Consider the following 24,971-nt stretch of genomic DNA (forward strand, 5'->3'; position numbering starts at 1 on the left):
AGTTGTAAGCTGAAAGCTGAGGAACAAACAGAAACATGATACATAATCAGAATTTGGGAGTGGATGTGGTGCTCTCATACTGTATTTCTCATTCAGAGCTGATTTTGTCCTTTGGTATTACCACAGATGGGCCTCAGTTTATTTGCTTATCAGCTGGGGATACTACTGTTCTCGAGGCTGTTATAACAATACATAAATGCCAATTGCTTCTGGTCACTGGCTTGCAAGATTCTTCATGCGAAAATACATCTGAAAACAAAGATATCTAAAATGCTACAGTTTATTCAGTTCCTCTCCCATTGATAGCTTATACTGATGTTAAAGTAAAGCAGATGCAAGTGTTTGTAGGTATTTGTTATTCTCCTCCCTCCTAATGCCTGCTAATCATGTCACTCCTTCAATGGTGGTCAGATTTCACAACTTAATAGTGTCATTTTCGTCATCTCAATTGTCGCTGCACTGTTTGTAGTGATAACTGCACCACCACACAGTTTTATGAGGCAATAACTTTGTTTCCTCATTTATCCACTCAGGAACTGGCTTATTACCTCATAAAACAGTGTGATGGGAAGTATTATCACCTAAATCCCAGCTTGTTCAGACTCTCCAAAATAATCCTCTCCCTCAGTTGGTCTATTCAGGCTTTCTCACATCTGAGTGAAGGAACCTGCAAGTTCAGAGACAAGTTTCTTATTAGTGATCATATCATCAAATGACAGAAATGAAAATATTATTAACCAACTGTTGTCTTCCAATCTGTTTGCTTTGCAGGTTTTGCATATAGCTGAGGCTCATGAGCTCTCCTACATAGCAACGGGATTAAAACCTTACAGGACGTACAACTTTACTGTTACTCTCTGCAATCAAATTGGTTGTGTAACCAGTGAGCCAGGCATGGGGCAAACCTTGGCAGCTGGTAAGGAAACAATCTGTAGCAAAGTGCAAAGCTGACACATGGTTTACTAATGAATGCCGTGATGATGGTCCTAGTTTGATGCACAGTGGCAGGGGTAGGTGTTGTATTAATACAAAGTGACTTGCTTAATTATTATTTGTTTGTTTGGACAGATTAAACCCAAAATGTTTTCAGTGGAGGTTTAAGGTACTCTACTATGGCAGTAGGATTTGTGTACTGCTCTCTCAGTTGCAAATTATGATATGTGTGGTTTTTATTCATGTTTGTTTAAACAGTGAAGGCACGTAAATGTGCCTGCATCCACTCATTCATTCAGGATGCTAAGAAGTTGTTAATTTGTTGTTGGGGGTTTTTCGGAGTGTGTTTGCATAACAAGAAATGTAAAATGCTCCAGCCTTTCTTAACACATGCAGGATGAGTTGTATGTGTTAAAAGTAACATAAGTACATAGTGTCTTGTCAGAAGCAACATAGGTGCTTTGGGTCTGCTTTTTTGAAAATGTTTGTTTATTTAGCCCCTGAGATTTGAGATTTTGCTTTCTAGGTATGTATCTACATATATATGGGAACAGTGATAAAGAAACTTGCATATGTGTTCCTGTGCACCTTAATGCATTTTCAGGGGAAAATACATATCAGTCCAGAACAGAGATGGAGAAAGCCTGCATTTCCTTTGAAGAAAGGACTGGCCTAAACTCATTTCTTGGACAGCAGGGGTTCAGGAGGGTTTTGAGAAATTTTTAGGAATATCAGCTTTACAAGTCTCTTTATTCATGGAATGATGTAGTCAGTATGGTTCTTTATTACTGTAAATACCAGCTCAAACCCATGATATGTGACATACTGAAGAGAGCTGACCACTTAACATTGTGGTTTCCTTTTGTACAGGCATTTAAAACACATTAGTTGATGTCACAATATTAGCTTAAAGCTTAACTAAAAATGTTAAACAAGTAGAACTAAAAACGTTAAGCAATTAGTGTTGTCATATGGATGTTGTGATGATGATCTTTGCAATTACCTCTCTCATTTAATTTTGTCTCACATATTGGGAATTTTCTGCTGAAGTGATATTTAAGGTGTTGGGATATTGTCTCTAGTCTGTCCTCAGTTCTTCATGTCTATTTATTTCATTGCCTTTCCATTTTTTTTTTCAAGTGGAAGGCTCTTCTCTTATAAAGAGCCTCCTACTTGTATAAGTATGACTTTATCCTATTCCACACAGCCATGAGGAACAATGTTCCAGTCTATGCTGATAACCATGGAAACAAATATTGTCTAAACAGCACACCTTATTACTACAAATGATCCAACTTTGCATTTTTACATTTATTAAAAGATTCAGGAACAATAGCTTAGTTATGCTTGACAGCTTGTTTATGACCATCTCCTCCCTGGTTGTGTTAATACTCAGAGACCTATCACATTAGAGAAGACAGGAGAATACAAAATAGCATAACAGGCATATCCCCATTTATTAGCTGTTTTGTGGTGAAGCCTTTTCTTGTTTATTGTTGTAAGCCTTGAAAGAAAAGAATCAGTGCTGTATTGTGTTCCTTTTATTTTGTATTTAAAGCATGTTATTGCAATGTGTTAAATTTTGGCAAACTGAAAAATGAAAAACTTACATTTTGCAAGCAATTTGCATGTGTCTTCCACAAGTCACATTTTTTGTTTTGCTCCTGGAGATATTATTTCATCCTATCCATGCTGGGGGTTTTTTGTGTATGGTTTTTTTGGTTGTTTGTATGAGATTTGTTTTTTTTTCTTTTTTTTTTTTTTGTGTGTGTGCACGTTTCCTTCCATGAGGTTCTGTAAAACTGTCTTTCCAAAGACAATTTAAAAGAAGCACTACTTATGTGATAGCAATCAAAGGGAGTTAAAACTTGAAACGGAATTGCGAAAACCAATCCCTGGCATTTGTAAAACTAGATAATCCAGCCTTAGTCCATTTCTATCCTTTCTTTTTTTGTCATTGAGATGTGCAAAATGAAATTAAAATTGTCTTTCTAGGACTGTTGGGGAGTTCTTTTTTATGGAGGAATGTCTCCCTGGCAAAGAGACAGCATACCTGGCTGGATGCCAGTCCCCCTCCATGCCCTGGCAAAGGCAGCCTTTTGGAGGAAGTCTTGACTGAAATGTGTTCCAGCATGATGGTCCCCTTGCATCGTAACAAAATCCAGGAGCTTTCAATTGTGTTTCAAGTCAGGCTAAAGGTTATACTAAATTGGACTAATTCTTCTCCTCTGATCCTCAGGAGGGGGGAGCAGAAGGATAATGGAAAACCATGTCCACTCACCTTCATGTATGGCATGTTCTAGGTTTATCACATGCAACATTTCAATCAATGGGTATCTTGATGGCTGTGATTTTGGCATGTCCTACAGATGTGTATTAGGAAGGGGGTTCTCTTGAAATTGCCAATGGCTTCTAAAATTTGCTGCTAGAAGTCTCAAGTAATTTTTAAGCTTTGTTCAGATCCATTAGGGTAATTTGACATCTAGTTATAAAAAATATACTTTTTTAAAGCTAATCTCTTTCTCTGAAGACTTTTTTTTTTTCTTTTTTAGTTTGGTGGGGCTTTTTTCCTTAATACATTGTCAGACAGAAAAGGAAAACAAAGGGAGAAACAGGGCAAGAAATACCTAGAAACACAATTATTGAGGAAGAAAAGTAAGGGGTTTTGAGATAGGATTGAAATGATAAAGAAAAGAGACTACTTCACACAGGAGAAGAATTTAAGGATAGCACCCAAGAGGGCTGAAGCATCAGGAAAAGTCTGCTGAAGTCTCTTGGACTGTGACTGGGTGAAATCCAGAAGCAAACTTAATGAATGGATTAATTCTAACTTGGTTCAATTAGGCATCTTTACTGGGAATATCTCATGTGTAGCTTTGCAGAAGTAGAGTGAAAGAAAACTCAAATTGTCTCTATGTCCTTGTGTCTGTCAGACTGGCAAAATCATTCCTCCTCCAATACATATACCCACAATGTCTGTAAATGGTAATAAAGAAGACAAATCAGAAGAATGGGAGGGGAGAGTGTGAGAAAACAAAGTTTGGTAGGAATGGAGTTATTTTATAAAAAGGCTGAGTGTTACGAATGCAAATGAAGCCAGGGGGGTGAGCTAAATAAAAGAACAGTCATGCCTGGTGCTCCAAGAATGGTAAAAATTGTTGGAACATCAGTGTTAGCATAAATGCAGTATTGGGATGAAAGATCAAAATAAGTGTAGGAAGGTAATAGAAGAGAATTACCCATCCCTGTTACCTTCAAAGAGAAGGTGACTGGACTGAAAGAGAACCTAAATTTTATCTGTACTGATACAAATACATAAATAGCAGACTTTTATATATGCAGTTAAGTGTTTCATACTTTTTAATCCATCTTTTAAATGATAAATGAAGCAGGTGCAGCTTCCACAATCCTTGTGGAATTTGAAACACTTTTATGCACTGCAATATTCTGCTCATGTTATTGAAATCCTTGGCTCATAGATGAGGAAAAGTTCATTGTTGAAATTTTATTTGAAAATTTGAAATCCAGTTTGAACTTTGCTTTAGTCTGTGCTATCACAAGATCAGCAGGTGGATCTGCATATATGTAACTGAGAGCAATATTAGACAATAATTATACATTTTTCAACTCAGTACATAGAGCAAAGTTTTCCTTTATTCTTCTCTTTGGGTTCTGCCATGTTCAAATTCCTATTTATTTTTGAGAATGGCATTCAGTCTGTTGCTTTTACTATGTCTTAGGCTTTTTCTTTTTTCTTTTTTTTTAATTTCAAAAGCAGGTTTTGTTGAATGGTTTTCTCTCATTTCAGGATTCTGAAATGGTACCTATAGAACTTAACTAGCTGATACCAGTGAGAGACCTGATCCTTTGAAAGTTATTTTTTGTTACAATGTGTCTGCATGAAATTAGGAATTACCAACACAAAACATGCATGTTTTCAAAATTTTTCAGAGGCAGAGAAATGCCATTTTATTCCTATAATTTTCTATCATTTCAGCAGGATGAAATTAGCCATGTGAATGCTTGGACCAGTACAATTGCTTACGCTACTGATCTCAAATCATATAGTCAGAAGTTGCCTTAAACAATCTATACAGCTGTATTTCATGAGCTGCTGTGTGACTAAGCTTACTTCTTGTAATTAAGTTCGCCTTTCCTTTGCCCTTAATTTAAAAAAAAAAATCATTTAAAATGCACTTTTTAAGACATAGCAAAGTATTTGATTTGTGATTGCTGCCATTTACCCAGCACATTGTATTCCTGATCTTTTGCTTTTGATGGCAATTACAAGGTTCAGAAGCTAATTTGTAGGAGAAATTCTTCCAGCACCAGCTGCATCTGGCTTCTTGGCAGACTTCTCAACCAGTTGTATTTGGGGCTTTGGAGTTGCCTCTGGGTTTGCTGGGGTGATTCTGGGCTGTCTTACACTCCGTGTGGTTTTATTTTTGATTACCCTTTTAATCTGAGTTATTTGTCCATTTTTTCCCATTTTTTCCATTCATGAATAAGGTCCGGTGCAGACCCTTTTCAAAAGCCTCATTTGTTAATGTCTGTCATAAATGGCTTTTCTACAAAAGGCTATGCCTCAATTTTAAAATCACCAGTACCCATTAATCAGGTAGTAAGAAATGTATAGTTTCCTTTGTTACAGAAAAGAAATACGAGGGCCATTTGCTGCTGGCCTGGAAACACAGATTGTTTTGCATGCATGTACATAAGTCTCTTCATTGTGAATAAGACCCAAAGTGATTAAACAAGCACTCTTAATATGTTAATTTATAATTTTAATTACAACAATCTTGTATATATAGTCATTAGTGAATACTAATATAAATATTTTTCTACCTTTTTATTCATAATGCATAAACCAATCATCCAGTTACTTCTCGGCAGTTGCCTGTTTCCGTTTCATAATACAATCTTTGTTCTTAGTTATGAATGCATTTTGTTCATTCCTGTCTTGAATAATCCCTCATTAAGCTAGTCACTTTCTGCTCCATGCTAAAAAGGAAAAATTATCATGCAAATGTGGCATGCCATATTAAAAAGCACATTACCAAACACTTTTGTTGCTGTCCTTCAATTAGTTTCCCTTCTTTGAATTTAATTTCATTTGTTGTTAAACTACTGACTTGATGTATGGACTCATGAATTTGAGGCTGCTGCCAAGAATGTAGCAGGAAAAAAATCAAAGCCTCTTCAGAAAGCTACAGAGGCAAAGCTGAAATGAATTTGCTTCACCTTTGACAAGAACACTTGAGCAGCACTGGAATCCTCTGATGATTCAGCTTGGCTAATTATCCAATTATTTATTCCAAGAATAAAGACGCTGTTTTACAATTAGAAAAGTGTAAAGTAATCTGAGAAATTTCATAATGACAGATGACTTAAGTAACTTCTGAGATAAATAGAATCTGCTCAAACTTGTCTTGCCAAGTGTTCAAGCTGTAGTTAAACTGCTCTTTGAGTTTCAGGGAATCAGTAGGGAATTAAAAGTTGTTTGTTTCTTCTCCCCCACCAACCACATAGTATGCCATAAAATAGCTCAAAACAGCTCAGTTTATTCTTTTTCCTCTCTGTCAAATTTGCAATATTTTAAAGCTATGTTTAAGTTGCATTCCTCTTGATTAAAAGCTTTTGGTTCAAAGCAATACTTTTTAATTGCCTAATAATATAAGTCAGTTCTTAGGAAAGAACCGTGCATTTAGGAGTTCATTTGCAATATAACTGAAAAATTCATTGCATGGCAGTAAAACAATTTACTGTTAATTACAAGGAGAAGAATTTGCTGTACCATGCTCACAGATTGCCATGAATCATGCAGCACTCCTAGAGATTTATAACAGATGTGTAAGTGGGATGAATTAGCAGGGTTTAATAACAGAGACACAAATCATGCAGACTTCAAGGAGCTTTAATTGATATACTAGAATGTGACGGGCATGAATCACTCAGCCATTCAACAGCACTGTAACATATGGTCAGCTCAATATGCTGCATCTTAAATCGGTTGGTGAGTCGTTGGTTGTCCCATATGGTGGAAGCAATATATTTTTCATGATTTTCAAAAAATACAGTGGATTACATCTTTTTTTAAAGAAATATGATTGCAACATATCCATGTTACTGAATTTTCTTTTGATGTCTGTTGTGGGTGGGTTTTATTCTTTTATTTTGGGAAGGAGCCCAAAATGGACTCTAAAGAATTTCCTATTACTCAAAATATTGTCGGAAGATGTAGGTATTATTGGTTGACTCATTTGCTGTTGAAATGACTGATACTGTTGTGAGTCCAGAAAAGGAGAACATACCTGAAATGCAATGGCAAACTCAAGGTCCTCTGGACTAATTACTGGAATCAAAAATGAAATGCATGACCCATAGTGAGGTGTGCAGTTTTACATGCAAGGCAGACTCCAGTATGAGAAGAAAAAGATATTTTCTGTAACTTTTTTCCTTGAATTTGGCATTTTTTTCTCTTTTCTTTTGTATGTATACATTTGGGATTCGACAGTTAAAAATGGTAGACTTTTTGTTGATTTACCTTCCTGAACCTTTCAGTGTCTACTTCAGGATTTTGGTGGAAGAGTACACAAATACCTATCTACAGTAAGCTGAGCAGAAGTTACTCAGACATATGTAAGCCTGTAAAATTTAGCCACAGTGTAAATATGTTATTCCTGGGACAAGAATCTGGCAGAGTATGGAAAAGCTTTAGCAGTTGTATTAGTAAACCTGACAGACTTGAGAAAGGAGTATTGTATCCTTAGAACCATGGCTGCCAGAATTTAATGTCAACAATTAAAATTTATTTTGATCCTTACCTAGTGTTTATTACTGTTTGTATACACAACAGACCTTACTAATACAGAGATGCACTATTAGATGGAATTACCATCTGTTCAGAGCGAAATGCTGGCATCTGTCTTCGAGCCTAAAACTAAAATGATATTATTTCAAACAAAACAAAATTAACTGCTCTTTACTTACCAACTTCATTTTTGTGTACACGTGTGTGCATAAACACATGGGAAAGGCTTGTTTGTAATGACCTGTGTAGCAACATCTATATTTAGATATATGACTTCAACATAAGCTGTATGGACCATCTGTCTTTATTGGTCTTTTCTGTGCCCTCTGCTACACAATGGCATGCAGCAATCATGGGCTTTTAAATACTGTTTTAGCCTTATAATATATTAAATATGTATTATATAGCAGGACATTAAAACTACATAATTAAAATACACAAAAATGTGACTTTGAATTCACTAAAATGCAGTATGCTCATTATTTTGACAGATGTGTCTTAACAGAACGTGACTAAAAAAAATTAAATAGGTAAAATTATACTCCATTCATCTTTCAGAAAGTAGCTACAGGTACCACAGTGACACCTTTAGGAAAATACATACTGAATCTTTTAATGTTGAATATTTTTAATTTCAGCATTTAGTACCCTGCTGGGCTAGTGCTACAGATTTATTTCAAGATCTTCTGGTTTTGTGTGCAGTTGGTTTTTCTGTTTGGATTTTTTTGTTATTTTTGTTTTTAAATGCTTATGTAACCCATTATGTACAGTTTTGATGTGCTGATGTGTTGTCTTGATGCACAAGAATTCTCAAGCATCAGGGAGACTGTAGTTTAAATACTAGTGCTATAGCAAGGATGTTACTTTCTGAAAGGGTAGTCTTGTGTTCCATATATCACAAAATAATAAATTGTGTCATGCCAGTGTTTAATGCGTGTACACAGTGCATTAACTGTAACTGTAGTACATTTATTTGTGCTAGAGGAGACTGGAAAATGATTAAAAAATCAATACTTCCCTGTCAGAGAAGCAAGTGTTACGATGCATTTAAGTAGTTAATTGCATAAGCCCCATAAAAGCTTCAGGTTTGGGTATCAGAGATGCCATAATTATGGTCCAAGTAACTGCCGTTTATTAATACTAGACTTTAAAGGAAGATGTAGTTATTGTCATGAATGCTAGTCAGCTGTATGCATTTTAAAAATAATGAATTTTAGCATTTCTGTTTTGCCATCAGTAATCTGAACTGGAGGGCTCAACCTCTTCGGTTTGCATTTAAAATGCTGACGTAGGCTGGTTCCCTCAGAGGTGAAGTTTTGATTGTTAAGCCATGTTTTCTATTTAAACTTGTGCATTAATACCACAATTCATTAGTGCTGTGCCCTACTTATGCAGGCAAGCTTATGACCTCACACTGCATTACTTCAATTTTGACATTGTAAATTTCTACCATCGCGTGAGATACTAATTAGATTGTGAAGTCATAAATGATACCTAAGCAGGAATTTACAGCACATAGTGCCTTTGGCAGTTTCCCAGTTCCCCCACTCCTTGCTTTCTCCAAGAAGACTATCTGTCAAGTTATGGGGCGGGGGGGACAAAGAAAAAGAAAAAATAAAGAAGTAATATACTACTGGCAAATAGAAAAAATGAAAAATGTGTTAATGATCTTGGAAATGCAGGAATATTTAAAAAGATGTTATTAATTAATTTTAAATGAAGCAATCTCTCCTTCTCTAAAGAACTCATGCTATGTACAATGCTGGGCTGTGAAGTAATGTGTCACATTTTGAAGGCCCATATTTTAATTCAGGTTTTATTGTTCTTGAAAGGCGTTTATTGCGCTTTACTGTGTCATTATGGGAACAAGTAATTTTTACAAGTTGTCATTGTATTTCACTTCCTGGGCACAAGTGTAGTTGTTCCTGTTGTTAAATCCTTCTCTTTATTGGGGAAAGAAGGGTGAGAAAAAAGCAGGATAAGATGTAAATAGATTCTGTACATAGCAAAGTGTTCTCATACTTCTCCAGGTGACGCCTTCTCTTGTTTCAGGGATGGTCCATTTCTTTCCACCTGTAGGACCGCCATTATCTAAACACGTCATGCTGCCCTCCAGTGGCTTACTGTACATCTTTTTATTAAAAAATTGAATAATTGTAGTTAATAACTCAGCTATAGAGTAGCCAATGCTATCAGAGTGTTTAAAAGAATATCACAGTATTGGGTTTGACAGTAGGAGGATCATCCTATAATGTAAAACTATCTTATGCTGCTACCTTTGTGGAAGCAGTCTTGTTTGGAGTCCTGGTGTGCACCAGAATTGGTGGAGAAAAATTAGAGAGGGTTGTTTTCTTGATGTGAGCAATTATCTGAAGACAAGCTGCTGTCTGGTGTGCACATCGTGAGAACAACCTGAAGGGTCTGCGGGGCTGTGGAGAGAGATCTGTTCTGCTCCTCTTGGTGAGGGTAAGTCCAGTGACAAGAGACCCCTGTTGTCACGTACCACGCTGAGATGTAACAAGAGTTATGACTGCTCAAATTTTCCTTTGGTCGTTCGCTCACATCCCCTTGTGAAAGTCATACAGATACACATTTACAGGAAGTTTGACATGTGTGGCCCATCAAGGAAGGAAGGAATCCAAATGTACTTTTTATGAAAATGTTGATTAATATTCTCAAAGATTACAAACAAAAATATTTTAGATATAATTATAGAGACATATGTCTAAGGCCTGGATAAACAAAGTATTTCTTGTGCAACTGAAAGTGTCTCATAAAGATTAAGAATGTTTTTTGAGGGTTTTTTTCTCTCCTAATTAATCTCCTTTGGATATCTGTGTTTATTCTTAAGATCAGAAATTAAACAGGATGTTTTGCAAAGATTGTTATGTGCAAAAAATAATTCCCCAAGTGTTGTGGATAGTGATACCTAGATAACTTTTTTTGTCCACAGCTCCAAGAAAACTTAGCGCCCCTCGTGTTGAAGGCATAAACAACACAACAGTAAAGATAATTTGGGATGAACCTGAAGAGCTTAATGGGCCTTCTCCCATCTACCAGGTGGAAAGGATGGATTCATCTTTAGCTGCAATGAATATAGAAGTAACAAAAGGGATCCGTTTCCCAGGAAATGGGTATTACAGATTTGCGAGTTCCACTCTCCCCACCAGTACCTACTTTACAGGTAAATGCGTTTAAATTACTTGAAAATGTACTAATTGAACTCGGCATTCATTTTACCGTTTAGTATCGTGTTCTGTAAAGCTTAAATGTTAAAGTAGGTAAGTTCTAATTTATTAAAGTAATGTAATAATTAGTGATGTATGGGCTATTTTGATTCTCACTCAAAAAGGCTGTGGAAATCACTGGACATGTGGGATTTTTATTACTTCATGTTTGGACAGAGAGATGTACATGACAGTGATGCTGCTGCATATTTGACTTGGCTTTGCATTGTAAATATAAGATTTTATTTATTATTCTGGGATAAGAAGTTTGTAATTAATTTGCTGTGAGTGCTAAGATGTGTTTTGTTTAGTACATTTTTGAGGGTTCCTGGGGCTGCATAAGCACTCAAAAAGCTCTGTCTTCCAGTTTCAGAGCATTTGTGTTGTGATCCTGTTTGTTTTGTTAAGGAAAGAGAAAAGCCTGCTACTTTGACAGAATTCCACTGTTTCTGAGCCTTTGAGTATTCCCTCTCTTTTCTTGATTAGTTATTTTACTTTAGAAAAATGAGATTTTCAGATTGAAGCAGACCTATGAGCTATTTCTGTGTTCTCACCATTTGCTGGTATCTTGAATTCTGGGGTAAAGCAAAGATGCCGACAGTATGCTTTTTTCAGAAATTAACCTGACAGCACATTTGAGATGTTGTAGCAGTCTGTAAGTGAAATCTTGCATTTGCCTGCATGAACTATGAGTGTTTAAAAGAAGAAATAGCAGAGTTGAAGACTTAAAAAAAAAAGTATGAAAGACATGTGTGCGTGTATATTTATTTCAGGCCATGAGAATGACAGCAGGAAGGGGAAATCCAAAAGGAATCTGGGTGACTGCAAGAGCAAGCATTAGCTAGCACACTGATGATGCTGGGGCCACACCAGTGACACAACTTAACATGGTACTTGTTTGTTCAGAGAGAGAAGGGCTGCAAAAACTATGCAGCACTCTTGGCACAAAAAAGAATGCTGGAGCTTTGAAGAGCACTCAGCTGTTTCTTCAAAGAAGATACTCCTTGTCTTCACCATGGGTATAATTCTGGCAAGAATATTCAAGCACTTGGTACTTGCAAATGTGTATGTGCAATTTCAGGTTTTGTCTAAAACAGAAATCACCTTCTTGCTTCTCTATGATCACTTGGTGAATCTGACTTAAAAAAAAAGTTGAAGATGCCTTCACTTTTTTTTTTTTTAGCTAGGTGCTTACTTGACTGATAAATAATAAAAAGTGATAATGTGTTAGTTAAATACTGACACTGTGTTGACTGGCACAACCTCTCTCTGTGTAGGAATCTGTAGGAACAGCTGTTGGACTCCTTTCCTCATCTAAATTGCCCAATGGTTTTCCTCACATCAGTTTGCACCCTTTACTGTATATTTAGAAAAAAACCCTTTGGTATGTTGTTTGACCCTTTTGATATGTCTTTTGTTGTCAGTTGTGACTATTTTTAACCAAGCAAGCCCAACACCAATCTACCCAAGTTTTGATTCACTCTGGGGTTTAGTTCTACTCCATAAGCTGAGACTGATGCCTTGAGTAAAGTTTATTGTGATGGCCGAGATGATTTGAGAGGGTTTGGACAGGCAGGTTAGAAGATCTTGAAATAAAGCTCCCTTCATATTGGCAGGTGATGGCTGATAATGCTGGATGGATAAATATAATTCATCATAGCTTTGGATTATGTTCTCTTCTACCAGCTATTAGTCAGAGTGTTTGGAGACAACCTGGAACTAAAACACACTAAGCAATTTGTCCAGACATCTGCTAGTAATGACTGACAATCAGATTAAATCAGTCTATGCTTGGTATCTAAAAATGTGTAGTTCAGGTTTGGTAACTCAATAAAGACGTATATATATATATCTGGGTTTTTCTTAGTAGGTCATCTGTCCTTCTTCCAAAACATGATGGAGGGGAAAATGATAGCAAATCCAGGAGAGTTTATAAAGACAGACACTTAAGGGGATGAAAAATATTCTTTAACTGCACTCTGCAGTTGTTTTGTTGTTGAGACCCTCTCTTATGACCCATTTCTGAAGACAAGCAGCTGGCAATTGTGCTTTATGGATGGAACAGCTTTAGTGTGCATGCAGCTGTGTACATTTTTGACACAAAAGTGTGCCAGCTTGTACGTGTCAGTCAGCAGACAGATACTTCTTGGTGCGTCTGGGATCTCCCACTGTTAATCCAGAAAAAGATTGATCAGTTTATTCATTGCTAATAATTGCAGTTGTCCTCACTACCTTCCTGGCTGGTCTTACCATCCATGGTGCAAGTATTAGGGGCAGATGTATTTTCTGGGAAATTTTCCAAAATCATCTTTAAAAAAATAAAAGTTATTCAATAAACACTGGCTATGCTAAGCAGTGTCCTGTCTGTAACAAAGCCTCCAGCTGCGCAGGAAGGTGTGTTCTGAGTACGCATTAGATGAGAGGAAATCAAGTAAAAAGACTTTTTCTGCTCATGATGTCTACATGCAACTTTATAGCTGTTCAAAATGTGAAATGTTTTAGCCATGTATAATGTCATTTCCCAAATGATGCAGACTTGATTTTTAGTACTTATTTGCATTCCTTGAAGTTCTTAGATACAACAGCATTTGTTGTATCTAAGTGTTCTTGTTTTACTGAAGGAACTTATCCATCTCCCATCACTCTGAAAATTGAGGTATTTAGGTGTTTATCTCCATATCTTCATGAGGACAACCAAGTGGTATGATTTAACTAATGGGGAGCTGAAGTTCAGATTCTACTTAATGCGGGACTTTATACTTAAAAGGACCTCTAGAATTGGCTAGGAGATTTTACAAATTATTTCTTTTGTGTGGTTTGCTTTTATTGGTCCAGCTTGTGTGCTGTGGCTGTGAGTCTGGACTATGAATGCTGTAGTACCACTGCTGTGTTTGCCTTTCTGGTTCTCTTGTCATTAAGAGAAATAATATCTATTTTATACAAGGTGTAGAAGTAGCAAGCTTGGAGTTCAAATGTCATTCCTCTTGCATGCTACTTGTTTTAAAACAAAATAATTCATATAATATTGATCAAAATGCAGTGTACTCTGAAGAAAGTTTTGTGTTTAGCCTTGCTTTGATTCCAAGTTTTCTGAAATAGGATACACTTAAAAAGAAGTATGTCTTGCCTGGACTATGTAATCTTTGCTAACCTCTACATGATTCCTGTTCAGCTCTGTAATCATTAGAAAATAACTGTATGAGGTAAGATGTTAATATATTAAGCATTACCAAGAAGAACTTTTTTTTACAATGACGTTTTTAGTGTTGTAAAGTGGTCTTAAAAATGTGTATTTAAAAAAATATTGATATCTGTGCTAGTGTTTTTACTGCCAGATTCTGGCTCGGATACACAGACATTTCTCAGAGTGGAGGATCTTTCCAGTAACGATGTTTCTTAATGAGTTTGCCATGGAACGCTGCACAAGCAGAGTTTACATTTGTTCTGAGCAGAGAATGGCTGTGGCCATTCAGTGTTGGATCTCCCCATAGCTCTTCATCACAGTGAACTCGCTTTGCAGTAATGTAAAACAAATTCCACTCCACGGGATCTTGAGCAAACGTTTGATTCTTAGTCAAAGGGGCAGATATTTCCATTAGTTTGTGGAGCCAAATAAACAGACCTTTCCCAGCATCCCAACAGAACTTTAGGGGATGCATTATGACTGAATACCAAGAAAATGAACATGATTAGACATTCTAGAACAATGTAAGAGGAGAGGCCAAAGAAAATGGTGTAGTTTAGAATAATGAAGACTAAAAGGAGAAATGATAACAGTGTTAAAATATATAAAAATGCGTAGTTTAAAAGAAGAGAATGAACTTTTTGTGTTTACTGTGAGTAAAGCAGCAATACACTCATAATAAGCTTAAAATACAGCAAGGTAGATTGTCTTTTTTTTCTAAAAGATGCAGGCTAGCTGAGCAAAAGAATTCATTGTTGTGAGAAAGAAATGAAAGCCTGACACTGCAGATTTTAAAGAACAGTTGGATGAACATTTGTCAGGAATAACCTGGCTAAAATTGATTCTGCTTTAGAGTAAGTGGATTGTTTCTGTGACCTCTAAGAATGTTTTCCAAACATATATCCTATTATAAAGTCAGACTAACCCAATGAAACTGGGAAAGATGTTCATTTCACCAAATAACTTTTAGTAGGAAAGAGATGCCTTTTTTTTTTTCCTGATTGACAATTTTCTTTGTAGAGGGAAGGTTGCATGAGTTGAACTAGTTTTGCTTCTATTTTATTTTTCTTCCTTAGGTATTTTTTAGCATTTCTTTATACAAGTAATGATTTGAGATCATTAGAAATTAATTTTAATCACTAATTCAGAATAAGGTAATAGAGTGTTGAAGAGAAATAATCTAGTCTTCCTGCTCATATTGAGTCCAGCTAGACCTATTTTGGGCTTTGTCTGCTTCTTTTCTCCATATGTAGCTAAGTATGTTTCCAAATATTGTTCCAGTTTCCAGTTTGACCTGTCTTTTGGTTTATTTTTCTCCCTTATATCTATGCAAAATGTTCTGCTTATGATCTCATGTGCATTGCCTCTTATTCTGTCACTGCAGAGGTCCAGAAAAGTGTGGCTTCATCTTCTTTATATCCTTTGGGGAGGTAATTGAAGAAGGCGGTAATTGCCTCCATTCTTCCATGCTTAAGACTAAACAAACCCTATTGTCTTAGTCTCTTGTTCAATGTCATTTGGCCTCCTGATTGTCTTGGTGCCTGGAACAAAATGGATTTGTTCCAGGCTGCAAGTACCTTTTGTATTTTTGTGGGTTGTTTTTTGTTTATTTTATTTTATTGTATTATTAAAAATTTTTAATTTTCTTTATTTAAAAAAACCCCATTTATTTATTATTTTTTATTTTAATGCCAGCGTACCCAAAACTGCACTGTAAGACTTGCATTTGGCCTCTGCTGGATTTCACAAGATTTCTGTCAGCCCATTTCTCCAGCCTGCTAAGGTTTCTCTGTGTTGCAGTGTATCCACTGCAGCCCTTAATTTTATTTTTTAATTGCCTCCAAACTTTTTGACAGCACACTTCATCCCATCACCTGGGATCCATTTTAATGAATAGAAATGTTAAACAGAATTGGTCCCAGTACCAGTTTCTTGTAAATGCTGCCCACTGGGCTTTGTGCCACTTGTCACAAGCCTTTGAGTCCTGCTGTTTAGCCAGTTTTTTTACTTTTATAGTCCTCCTGTGGTCCATCTATTTCTCCAGATTGATGGCAAGGATTCCCTAATCTATAGACAAAACTTTATAGCAAATGCAGTTAAATTTGTTCGCTTCAGTTTTATACCAAAATGATGGAGAGAAAGAAAGAGGAGGAGAGAAACCCGACCCTTTTGCTTAGTTTGGCTTTATGTATTCTTTGTCACTCTGCTGGCATTTTTTCCTTTCACAGCTTTTGAAGAATCAGCTTTTTTATTTCATTACATTGAACTGAGGAAAGTAAACAAGATTTTCTGAGGGAGAAACTATTGCAAAAGAAATTCTTACTCCAAGCTTTTGAATACTCTGAGAGAAAGAAAGAGCGCACCTTTGTTTTGCGGACTTGAAGAACATACTCTTTGTCAGGGAACCTTTAATATTGCCAATCATTTTTCAGAGTTTTATGTTAAATCATACACTAAAAAGCTCCTGGAGAACTCACATTTTGTTGTGTCCTTTCTGTCTGGGTTGTTGCCACAGGACTTGTCCTTAGAAATGCTTTTAATTTTTATGCCAGCTTCTTATATTTTCTCCTCTTGTCTTCACAAAAGAATGATTTGAACCCGCATCTTCATCTTTGGAAGAAAGATAAAGATCTTCTATATCACCGTCAAGTGGCTGGCTTCAGTAAGAAAGGGAACCATCCTTTTTTCTGCCTGAGAACTGTTTGCACAGAGATTTTAGGTAGAATTTTATCTTAGTACTTAAAATGAATTCAGAGTTTCATCTTGAAAAACACATTCCTTCCTTTCTTCCTTTTGAATCCCAAGAAGCCTAAAGATAGGGAGGGAGAGAGGAGCTGCATATAGAGAAAAAGGAGTGATCTGGCACAACAAAGTGAACTCTGCTGCTTTATGAACAAAACAACTTAAAACATTTTTGAACATGCACAACAGGGACTTAGGCAACAAATAAGCCAAGCTGATGCTGACCTTGCCAGTGTTACAGGGGTAATATTTTCACTAAGATGAACTGTTTTTTTAGGCACAGACATACTTTCTGTCGGTATGAAGTCGCTGCTTTCTCTTCCTTTTTCTTTTTTTTTCATTTGTAGCCACCATAGAAAAGAAGAAGAAAAAAGAATCTCACCTTGTGTATTATTTTTCATATTTACCTCTTGTACTTTAACAGATCAACTATGCAGCATGAGCTTTGGGCTTACAAGGGTAGTATGTTGGGGTTTTTTCTGCATTTTTGTGCCTTTAGTGATAAAGCAGATTTTTGCCAGTGTTGTGCATTCTGCACTGCATGGTTAAAACCGGTTTTTTCTCCTTGTGCATGGTAACTTTTAGAGAACACAGTAGAGTTGTACCAGGGAAGTTGTAAAAGCAGGAGCTTTCCCATTGTTACATCAACCTGCCAGTGGAAAGACCCTTACCTGTCTGTGCAAAAACCAGTTACAGAATTGGATATTTTGATTGTCATGAACACACAAGATGACTGTACTTTTTAAAAGACCAGTTCTTCCCTTTTGTCACAACTCTAGTTGGACTTTTGCTAATTTTGTGCTAACGTGATTCACTGCTTTTGTAATGTGGTAGGCATTTTCTCTGCAAGTGTCAAACCTAAGAATTAGCAGAAGAAACAGTTATGGAAGTGCTGTTTTGCTTCAGGCATGACATCTTCTGGGATTCCTTTTGTGCTTGTGCACCGCTAAGAAAGGGTGCAAAATGGAGGGACTCGTTAAGGGAGATTTGGGGAAATGAAAGTTGCTGAAAACAGCAAACAAAATGAAACAGATAGAAACTGCACAAAGGCATGATATTTATTTAATTTAAAAAATAAAGGAAAGAGTGGAAGGTATGAAGACTCTCTTGAAAGCTTAGCATGCTAGAGATCCATGTATTCTGTGTTAAATGGAGACTGATTTCACTTCAGTTAAAGCAAATTGTACAGATCAAAGAAAGAATTTGTAGCAGGTTTGAACATAGAAAAGAGTAGTTCAATGGATTGTCACCCTTTGGAGTGAATGTATGAATGCTTCTGGAAATTCTCAAACTCAAATACCTGATGATGCAGAGATATGTGAAAGAAAAGTAACTATTTCTAACAGTTTTTGTTTGCTAGAACAATTGTGGGTGTTCCATACTAGTACTTCAGTACTTTTTAAGATTTTTGTGAGATTCTCATGTGCTGGTATAGCAAACTTATAACCCAAAGTACTTTTTCAAAAAAGGATTTAATGAGAAATAATAGCCAAAAAGAAAAATACAATTTGGCCCAACCTTTCTTGGCAAAAGTATAATCTAGACAAGATGACCTAGCTTTCAGCTGAATTTGGAAGCATCAGCTGAAGCTGATGGCCTAGATTCCAGCTGAATCTTAAGTGTTCAGAGCTAGGAAACCCACCACTTGTTGGAAACATTATTCAAATGGCTGGCTCATTGTGAAATTGTTCATCTCGTGTCCAGTTGGATTCTCCCCAGGAGTAACTTGTACCCATTACTCCTTGTCTTTTCCAGGTAAAAGACTCTTTGTAAAAAGGGACTCTCCATTTTCCTTGTAGCCGCTCTTTAAATACTGGAACAAGGTGATAAGGTCTCTCTTGATCCTTCTTTTCTCAAGGTTTAGTTTTCTCAGTATTTCCTTATTTGACAGGCTACCTAATCCTTTGATCATCTTTGTCACCCTTCTCTGGTCTCTGTCCAGCCTGTCCACATCTTTTTCACACAGCAGGGACTGAAACTGAACACGGTGTTCCGGGTGTGACCTGACAAGCACTGAGTAGAGGGGAATAATGACTTCTTTATCTCTGCTGGAGATGTCCTTGTAGATGCAATCCAGCATCCTGTTGGCTTTGTTTGCCACAGCAGCACACTGACTGCTCATATTGAGCTGCTTGTCCCCAAGATGTCCAGATCCTTTTCCACAGAACTGTTCCCCAGTTGGGTAGATGCCAGCCTGTGCTACATTCCTGGTTTATGTTTTCCCAGGTGCAAGATGTTGTATTTGTCTTCATTGAACTTGATAAGGTTCTTGTTAGCCCATTCTTTTAGTCTATCTATGCCTTCCTGCAGGGTGGCTCTCCCTTCTAAAGTTTCCAGTTCAGTTTGGTGTCATCACCACATCTCATCAAGGTACACTTGATCTGTCATCCAGATCACTTATGAAGACGCTGAACAGCTTTAGGCTCGGTATTGGTCTCTGAGTTGAAAAGGAGCTATTTACCACCCTCCTCTGGGTGCTGCCTGACAGCCAGCCCTCACTCACCCCACTGACCACTTGTTCAGACCATCACACATCAGGTTCTCTAGGAGTAGGCAGTGGCAAAGCCTATAGAAATGATATCTAGAAAACCTGTATAGAAAGCCGTGGTGAAATTGAGCAGGTCCACTGCTTGTGCCACATCCACTGAGGAAGTTACTTTGTCATAGACTGCAGTCAGGTTGGTCATGCACAATTTGCCCTTGGTGAGTCCATGCTGGCTTTTCCCAATTGGGCTTCATTTGAATTGTGGCAGCTCCCAGGAAGGTTCATTCCATAACTTTGCCAGGGACTAAATAAGAGTAATGGGCCTGTAATTTCTGGCATCATCCTTTAAGCCCTTCTCATAGATAGGAGTGACATTAGCCTTCCTCCAGTCTTCTGGGATTCTCCTTGATCTCCACAGATTCTGAAAGATTGTGGAGACTGACCTCACAGCCATGTCAACAAGCTCTTGGAACACCCTCAAGTGGATATTATCAGGTCCATCAATTTGTAAAGACCAAGCTCCTGTAATAGTTTACATGCAAATTCTCACTTTACTGATGGTGAGCCTAAGTTGGCATCAAGGTTGATTTTGTGCTGGTGAAGACGAGGGTGAAGAAAATGTTTCACCATTGCTTTTTTACTCATTCACCTCTCCTACTTAACAGCAGGCCAAAATTTTCCTTCTGATTCTATGGAAAGTTCCTTCAACAAGGTTGCAGGAAAGAGACAATGGTAATTGTATTAGCTGGGGAGATACTTGAAGTGAAATTTATGCTTTCTGGCACATGCCTGGCCCTTATTTAGATTATTTCTATAATGGGTTATTTAGTCCAATGACTTCAGACATTGTGTTTGACTATTACTGTGCCTTTAAATTATTTCTGCTTTTGACATACAAATTCTTTCCCATATTGTTTTTAAAGGCTGAAGATGTAACTACTGAATTATGTATTGACTAAAGTGTGTGAGGTGTCATGCATTGATTATGATTGCATTGTGAATTTGATCAGGAAATTTTCATAATAATAATATAAGGAAGCTTTTCACCTTCTAATTGATTTTCAGGGCGATTAAATTAAGACCTTGTCTAAGTATGACTGTCCTTATCAATTACTGGCAGAATAGAGAAATTAAAGGATTAAAAATTTACGTGTGTTAAGATTCAGTATTTAAGGTCTAAAATCAATCAGATCATAGACTGAATAATTCCATTATGGCAAAACTATCATTCAGGATTAGACTGTGGTAATTTGGAGGAAAAAAAAAAAGCTGTCTGCATTAGTACATATGGGAAAAATTAGTTTGCAAAATTAAGCACCTAGAGCTTAAGAAATTGAGTTAAATAAGTGGCATGAACTTCATTCGGCTGTGCTATATTTATATGTTATGATGGCATAAACCAGTTGATTAAAAACTGTCTTTCCATAGGTTCTGTGTATGGTGTGGACCAGCTATTGCCTTTTGAAAATCCTTTTTCTGTTCTATATATGGCTTTCTGTGTGTTTTACTGTACATGTCTATTCTTACGTGTAGGCAGATTTAATTTTTTTCCTGTGCTGTTTTCACTGGAGTACCAGAGTACTTCGTAATCATTGATATACATTTTTACAACAGTTACAGTACCAGTTTTGTTTTATGAATAGGGATTTAGTGTAAAAAAAAAAAGAAAAAAAAGAGGAATTAATGCTATTTTTGAGTTTTACATATGTAGGACCTGAGTATACAGATTAGTTCGTATGTTTTAAGTAGTGTTTTCATCAACCCCTTTTCAATTAGGAGCACTTAACACTTCTACAGATCTCCATGGGGTGTTTGAATGCAAGCACTCAAGAAAATGAAGAGTGCATAACAAGTGAATAACGGTGAAAAGTTTGACTTAAGTGGTTTACCTCACATTGCATAAGAGCTTCATGGCAGAGGTGGGGACAGATTTCTCCAGAGTCACATTGTACTGTGCTAGCTGTGACACTGTCCATTCACTTTTCATACTCCCTTTCCTCTTTCATTAAACATCCACAGAGCACTACATAAAAAAAGACAGGCTTCTGTGCACAAAGTCCTTATTTGCTACATGAATTCTGTTTTAGTTACTGAACATCATAAAATCCTTGAGGCAGATATCTTATGGGAAATGTGTGTTTGTATAATTGTAGACTATATCATTACTCATCCTCTATTTTGGTATGCATTAATTTCTTGTAGACATTTTTGGTTTTGCATTACCTAATTTTGGAGTGTTTACTTTTATCTATGTAATGTGGCCTAAATAGTTATTCTGAATAGAAATTGAAAAGATTCCAGTATGATAGGAGAGTCCTACACATATCCATCATTTGGAACATTGCTGATAAATACAGATGTCACTGGGAAGAAATCATATATTTGTAAAATCCCTGATCTGGACTGTTAGGGTCATTGCTGCAGTGGATGCTTATCTGTATGTGAAGGATAGAGTGAATGCTTTTCTAAGGCATTGTGTTTACTACAACAGGTATTGCCATTGGATTTAAAAGGAGAGGTCTTATTAGTGGTTACAGGCTCTCCTCTGTTTCTGTTTACCCTTCCCTCCCTTTTTTTGATGTCTTTTGCTTTTCAATTATTTTCCCATGGTTTTTGCACTAACCATGATTTATTTCTTGCTTCTCCCTCTTCCACTCTTTATTTTTCCCTCCTGGTTTTACCACTGTAATCTCCTTGATTGTCTTCCTTCTGTGTTCTTCAAAATGTTCTCTTCCTTTTTTTTTTTTTTTTTTTTTTTTGTATTGCCTGTTACAAAGTGGCAGGAAGTTAAGAAGACAAGCAAAAGACTCTTTCCCATCCTTTCTACTGTTTAGTGAACCATCAGGATTTGGTGTTCAGGATGAATTTCATGGAAGAGTCTTTTTAGCCTCTAAATTTCTAAGATGCAAAGTCTCCATGCAAACAAAATTTTTCTTTGAGAATTTTATTGTCATCCTCTAGATTAGCATCCTGCAAAGAGCAGTTTCCTGACATTGATGAATTTAGATTTCTACTTTTTTTTTTTTTTTTTTTTTGCTTTGGGTTACCCACTCTCTGAAAAATTAATATGTCTGATCCACAGAAAGAAGGAAAAAAATCCTACAACCTTTTTTTTTAAATTACAAAAGTGATGTAAATTAATTGTTCCAAGTAATTGTGAAAAAGTAGTTGGTATGAAGAAAATATGGTTAGAAAAGATTCCTTTTTCTTACTTTTAGAAACAAATTAAAAAACCCAGAACTGTCCATCGACAATTATATTGAGAGAGCAACATCATACTGAGAATCCAGAAAGCCACTTTTAGCATAACCAATAGAATGAAAACAAAAACCTGCCAAGTAGTACTGTTCTGATCTAAGGACTCTTTAATATAGTGACAGAAGTGTCATAAAATAAATTACTGGAGAATTCACAAACTTGATAGCAAATTGTTGCACGGCTTTTTTAAAATTAAAAGCTATTCTAGAGAATTATATACTGATATTTGTTGTAGAGCAATCACAAAAAGTAACTATAATCTATCTCTGTATATACCCAAAATGAGATTTGATCTAAAGTAGTTAGATCTGTGCTTACTGACTTAAGATCTATAATACCTTAAGATTAATTGGGAGCATAAATGGAGAAGCTGACAACCTGGAACCTTGACTGCTTAAAATTGCTGACCCAATTACTGCTAAGCCCTTTGCTGACATGTTAATATGTCTATTTAAACTGGTAAATCACCACCATTTTGGTGCGTGCTAGAGTTGGTCCATCAGATGAAGGAAGATGTAAGTTTAATTTAAATAATTATTGACCTATTATGACCTTTTCATTTCATTTGCACTGCTCCTCTCAAGGTAAGCAATTATATTTTTATAGTGTTGGATGGTAATCAATGCACAGGAGCTCTCTTTATTGATTTAAGTAAGGCCTTTGATCTGGTAATCACTAACTATTGCTATCTAGACTCGCCTTAACTATATTAGATATTACTACAGTTATTGGGTTTTAAAATACGCTGAATTTAGAATTCTATAAAGATATTGCATCCAAAGTTAAAAAAATATTGGAAATCCAAAAGATTTGACTTCAAAAATCTTCCTCAGAAATTGGAAATAGCTTGTTTTATACAACTCATGCAATTTTTTCAAGTTACAATTAAGTTTAGGTCAGCAACCTGAGGGTTTTTTTTAATTTTTAAATATCAAGTTGATAGTAATTTTGGAATAGTTTTACTTGGAAAAGTCTGCAATTTAAATTTTTTTTTTAAATTTGCTACCCCTATTGAACATTTCCGGGAGGAAGATTTAGTTGATTGTTGTTTATTTAGTTCTGCCTTACACTGTGAGTTCAGAGTCACAAACTTCTGTTTGTGGATGGAAAATAATCTGAAAGTATTTCTTTTCTTATTTTGGAAAGTGTCCTGGGTTGACTATATGATGCTTTTATCCCCAATCGTCTCATTCTGTTTATGTTGAATAATAATAAGTTTTGTACCTTTAAGAGTGTTACAGAGAGTGAAGGGGGAGAGAGAAGAAGCGCGCAGTTTTGTTTTTCAGACACTGCACTCCTCCACATTCCTGCTCCTGACTGTGTTGTCTGCGGACAGACAGCGGGACAGAGAGCTCTTCTTTTGCTTTTTAGTTAGTGTTAGCTAGCTGAGGCAAAGAAGTTCCCTGGACTGTTTTTTCCCTTTTCTTTGGACCTCTTGGAACTGCTCTGGACTGAACACCCAGGAGAGCACCGGCAGCTGCAGCTGTGGCCCACCGGGCCGGCCCTGGCCTGCGACAATTCCAGCACTGAGAGACTGATCAGAAACTGAGTGAGCTGCTGCTTGAACCCGGGGTTTTTCTCAGTTTGTCATCTCTTTTAGAGTGGCAAGGGGTCTCATTGTTTTGATACTGTTTTGGTCTTATTGTTTAATAAACAGGGGGTTTTTTTCCACCTTTCTCCAAGGAGGTATTTTTCTTTCCTCCCGGACCAGTTGGGGGGGAGGGGCCGATTGGATCTGCTTTTCCCACCGGAGCTCCTTTGGGGGGATTCTTCCCCAAATTTGCTCTAAACCTGGACAAATACATGAATTGGCGCCCAACGTGGGGCTGGAAAATGTGGAAAAAAGCCCTATTAATTGTGTGTCTGTGGTTGTTAAAGCAGTTAGTAGCTATGCTGCTTGAACCCCTGATGTCTCTGGTTGAGAACGCCTCTGTATGGCTCTGGGCTCTAGACCTTTTTGAGGTTTCAATACCTTTCTGGTCATTAGGATTATTGTCCTTAACAAGTAATTTTTACGGTAGAGGGGTACGGATTGGAATAGCTGTTGTGCTGGCCTTGGTGATAATGATTTATAAAGCGTTCAAAAAGATACTGACCTCTGTTTACAGCATGTATGGTTTATGGTTTCTTCATCCTACCCTGCATCCCAATTCCAGTGGTATGTTTTGGGAATTTATTAGTAACTACACTCAGTCTGTTAGAGGAGGAGCTAAGAATGAGACTTTCCAGCCTTCCCTTTCCCTCTTCTCCTTTGGATCGGTTATGTCACTTTTTGAGAATGTTCAGTTTCCCCTGAATGTTAAAGAGACCATCTTTCTGGTATTTAATTTG

At 36.7% G+C, this 24,971-nt stretch overlaps 1 protein-coding gene across 8 annotated transcripts in view; it reads left to right on the forward strand.

The window, feature by feature from the left end:
• Positions 1-24,971, forward strand: part of USH2A (usherin) — a 382,808-nt gene that overhangs the window by 87,652 nt on the left and 270,185 nt on the right. For all 8 annotated transcript variants that reach the window (XM_074537084.1, XM_074537083.1, XM_074537085.1 and 5 more), the window contains 2 exons: positions 772-916; positions 10,698-10,928. In XM_074537084.1, the coding sequence (XP_074393185.1) occupies positions 772-916; positions 10,698-10,928 (376 nt within the window). The remainder of the gene's footprint in view (positions 1-771; positions 917-10,697; positions 10,929-24,971) is intronic.

The sequence above is a fragment of the Zonotrichia albicollis genome, chromosome 3, assembly GCF_047830755.1.
Source record: "Zonotrichia albicollis isolate bZonAlb1 chromosome 3, bZonAlb1.hap1, whole genome shotgun sequence".
Taxonomy (NCBI): Eukaryota; Metazoa; Chordata; class Aves; order Passeriformes; family Passerellidae; genus Zonotrichia; species Zonotrichia albicollis.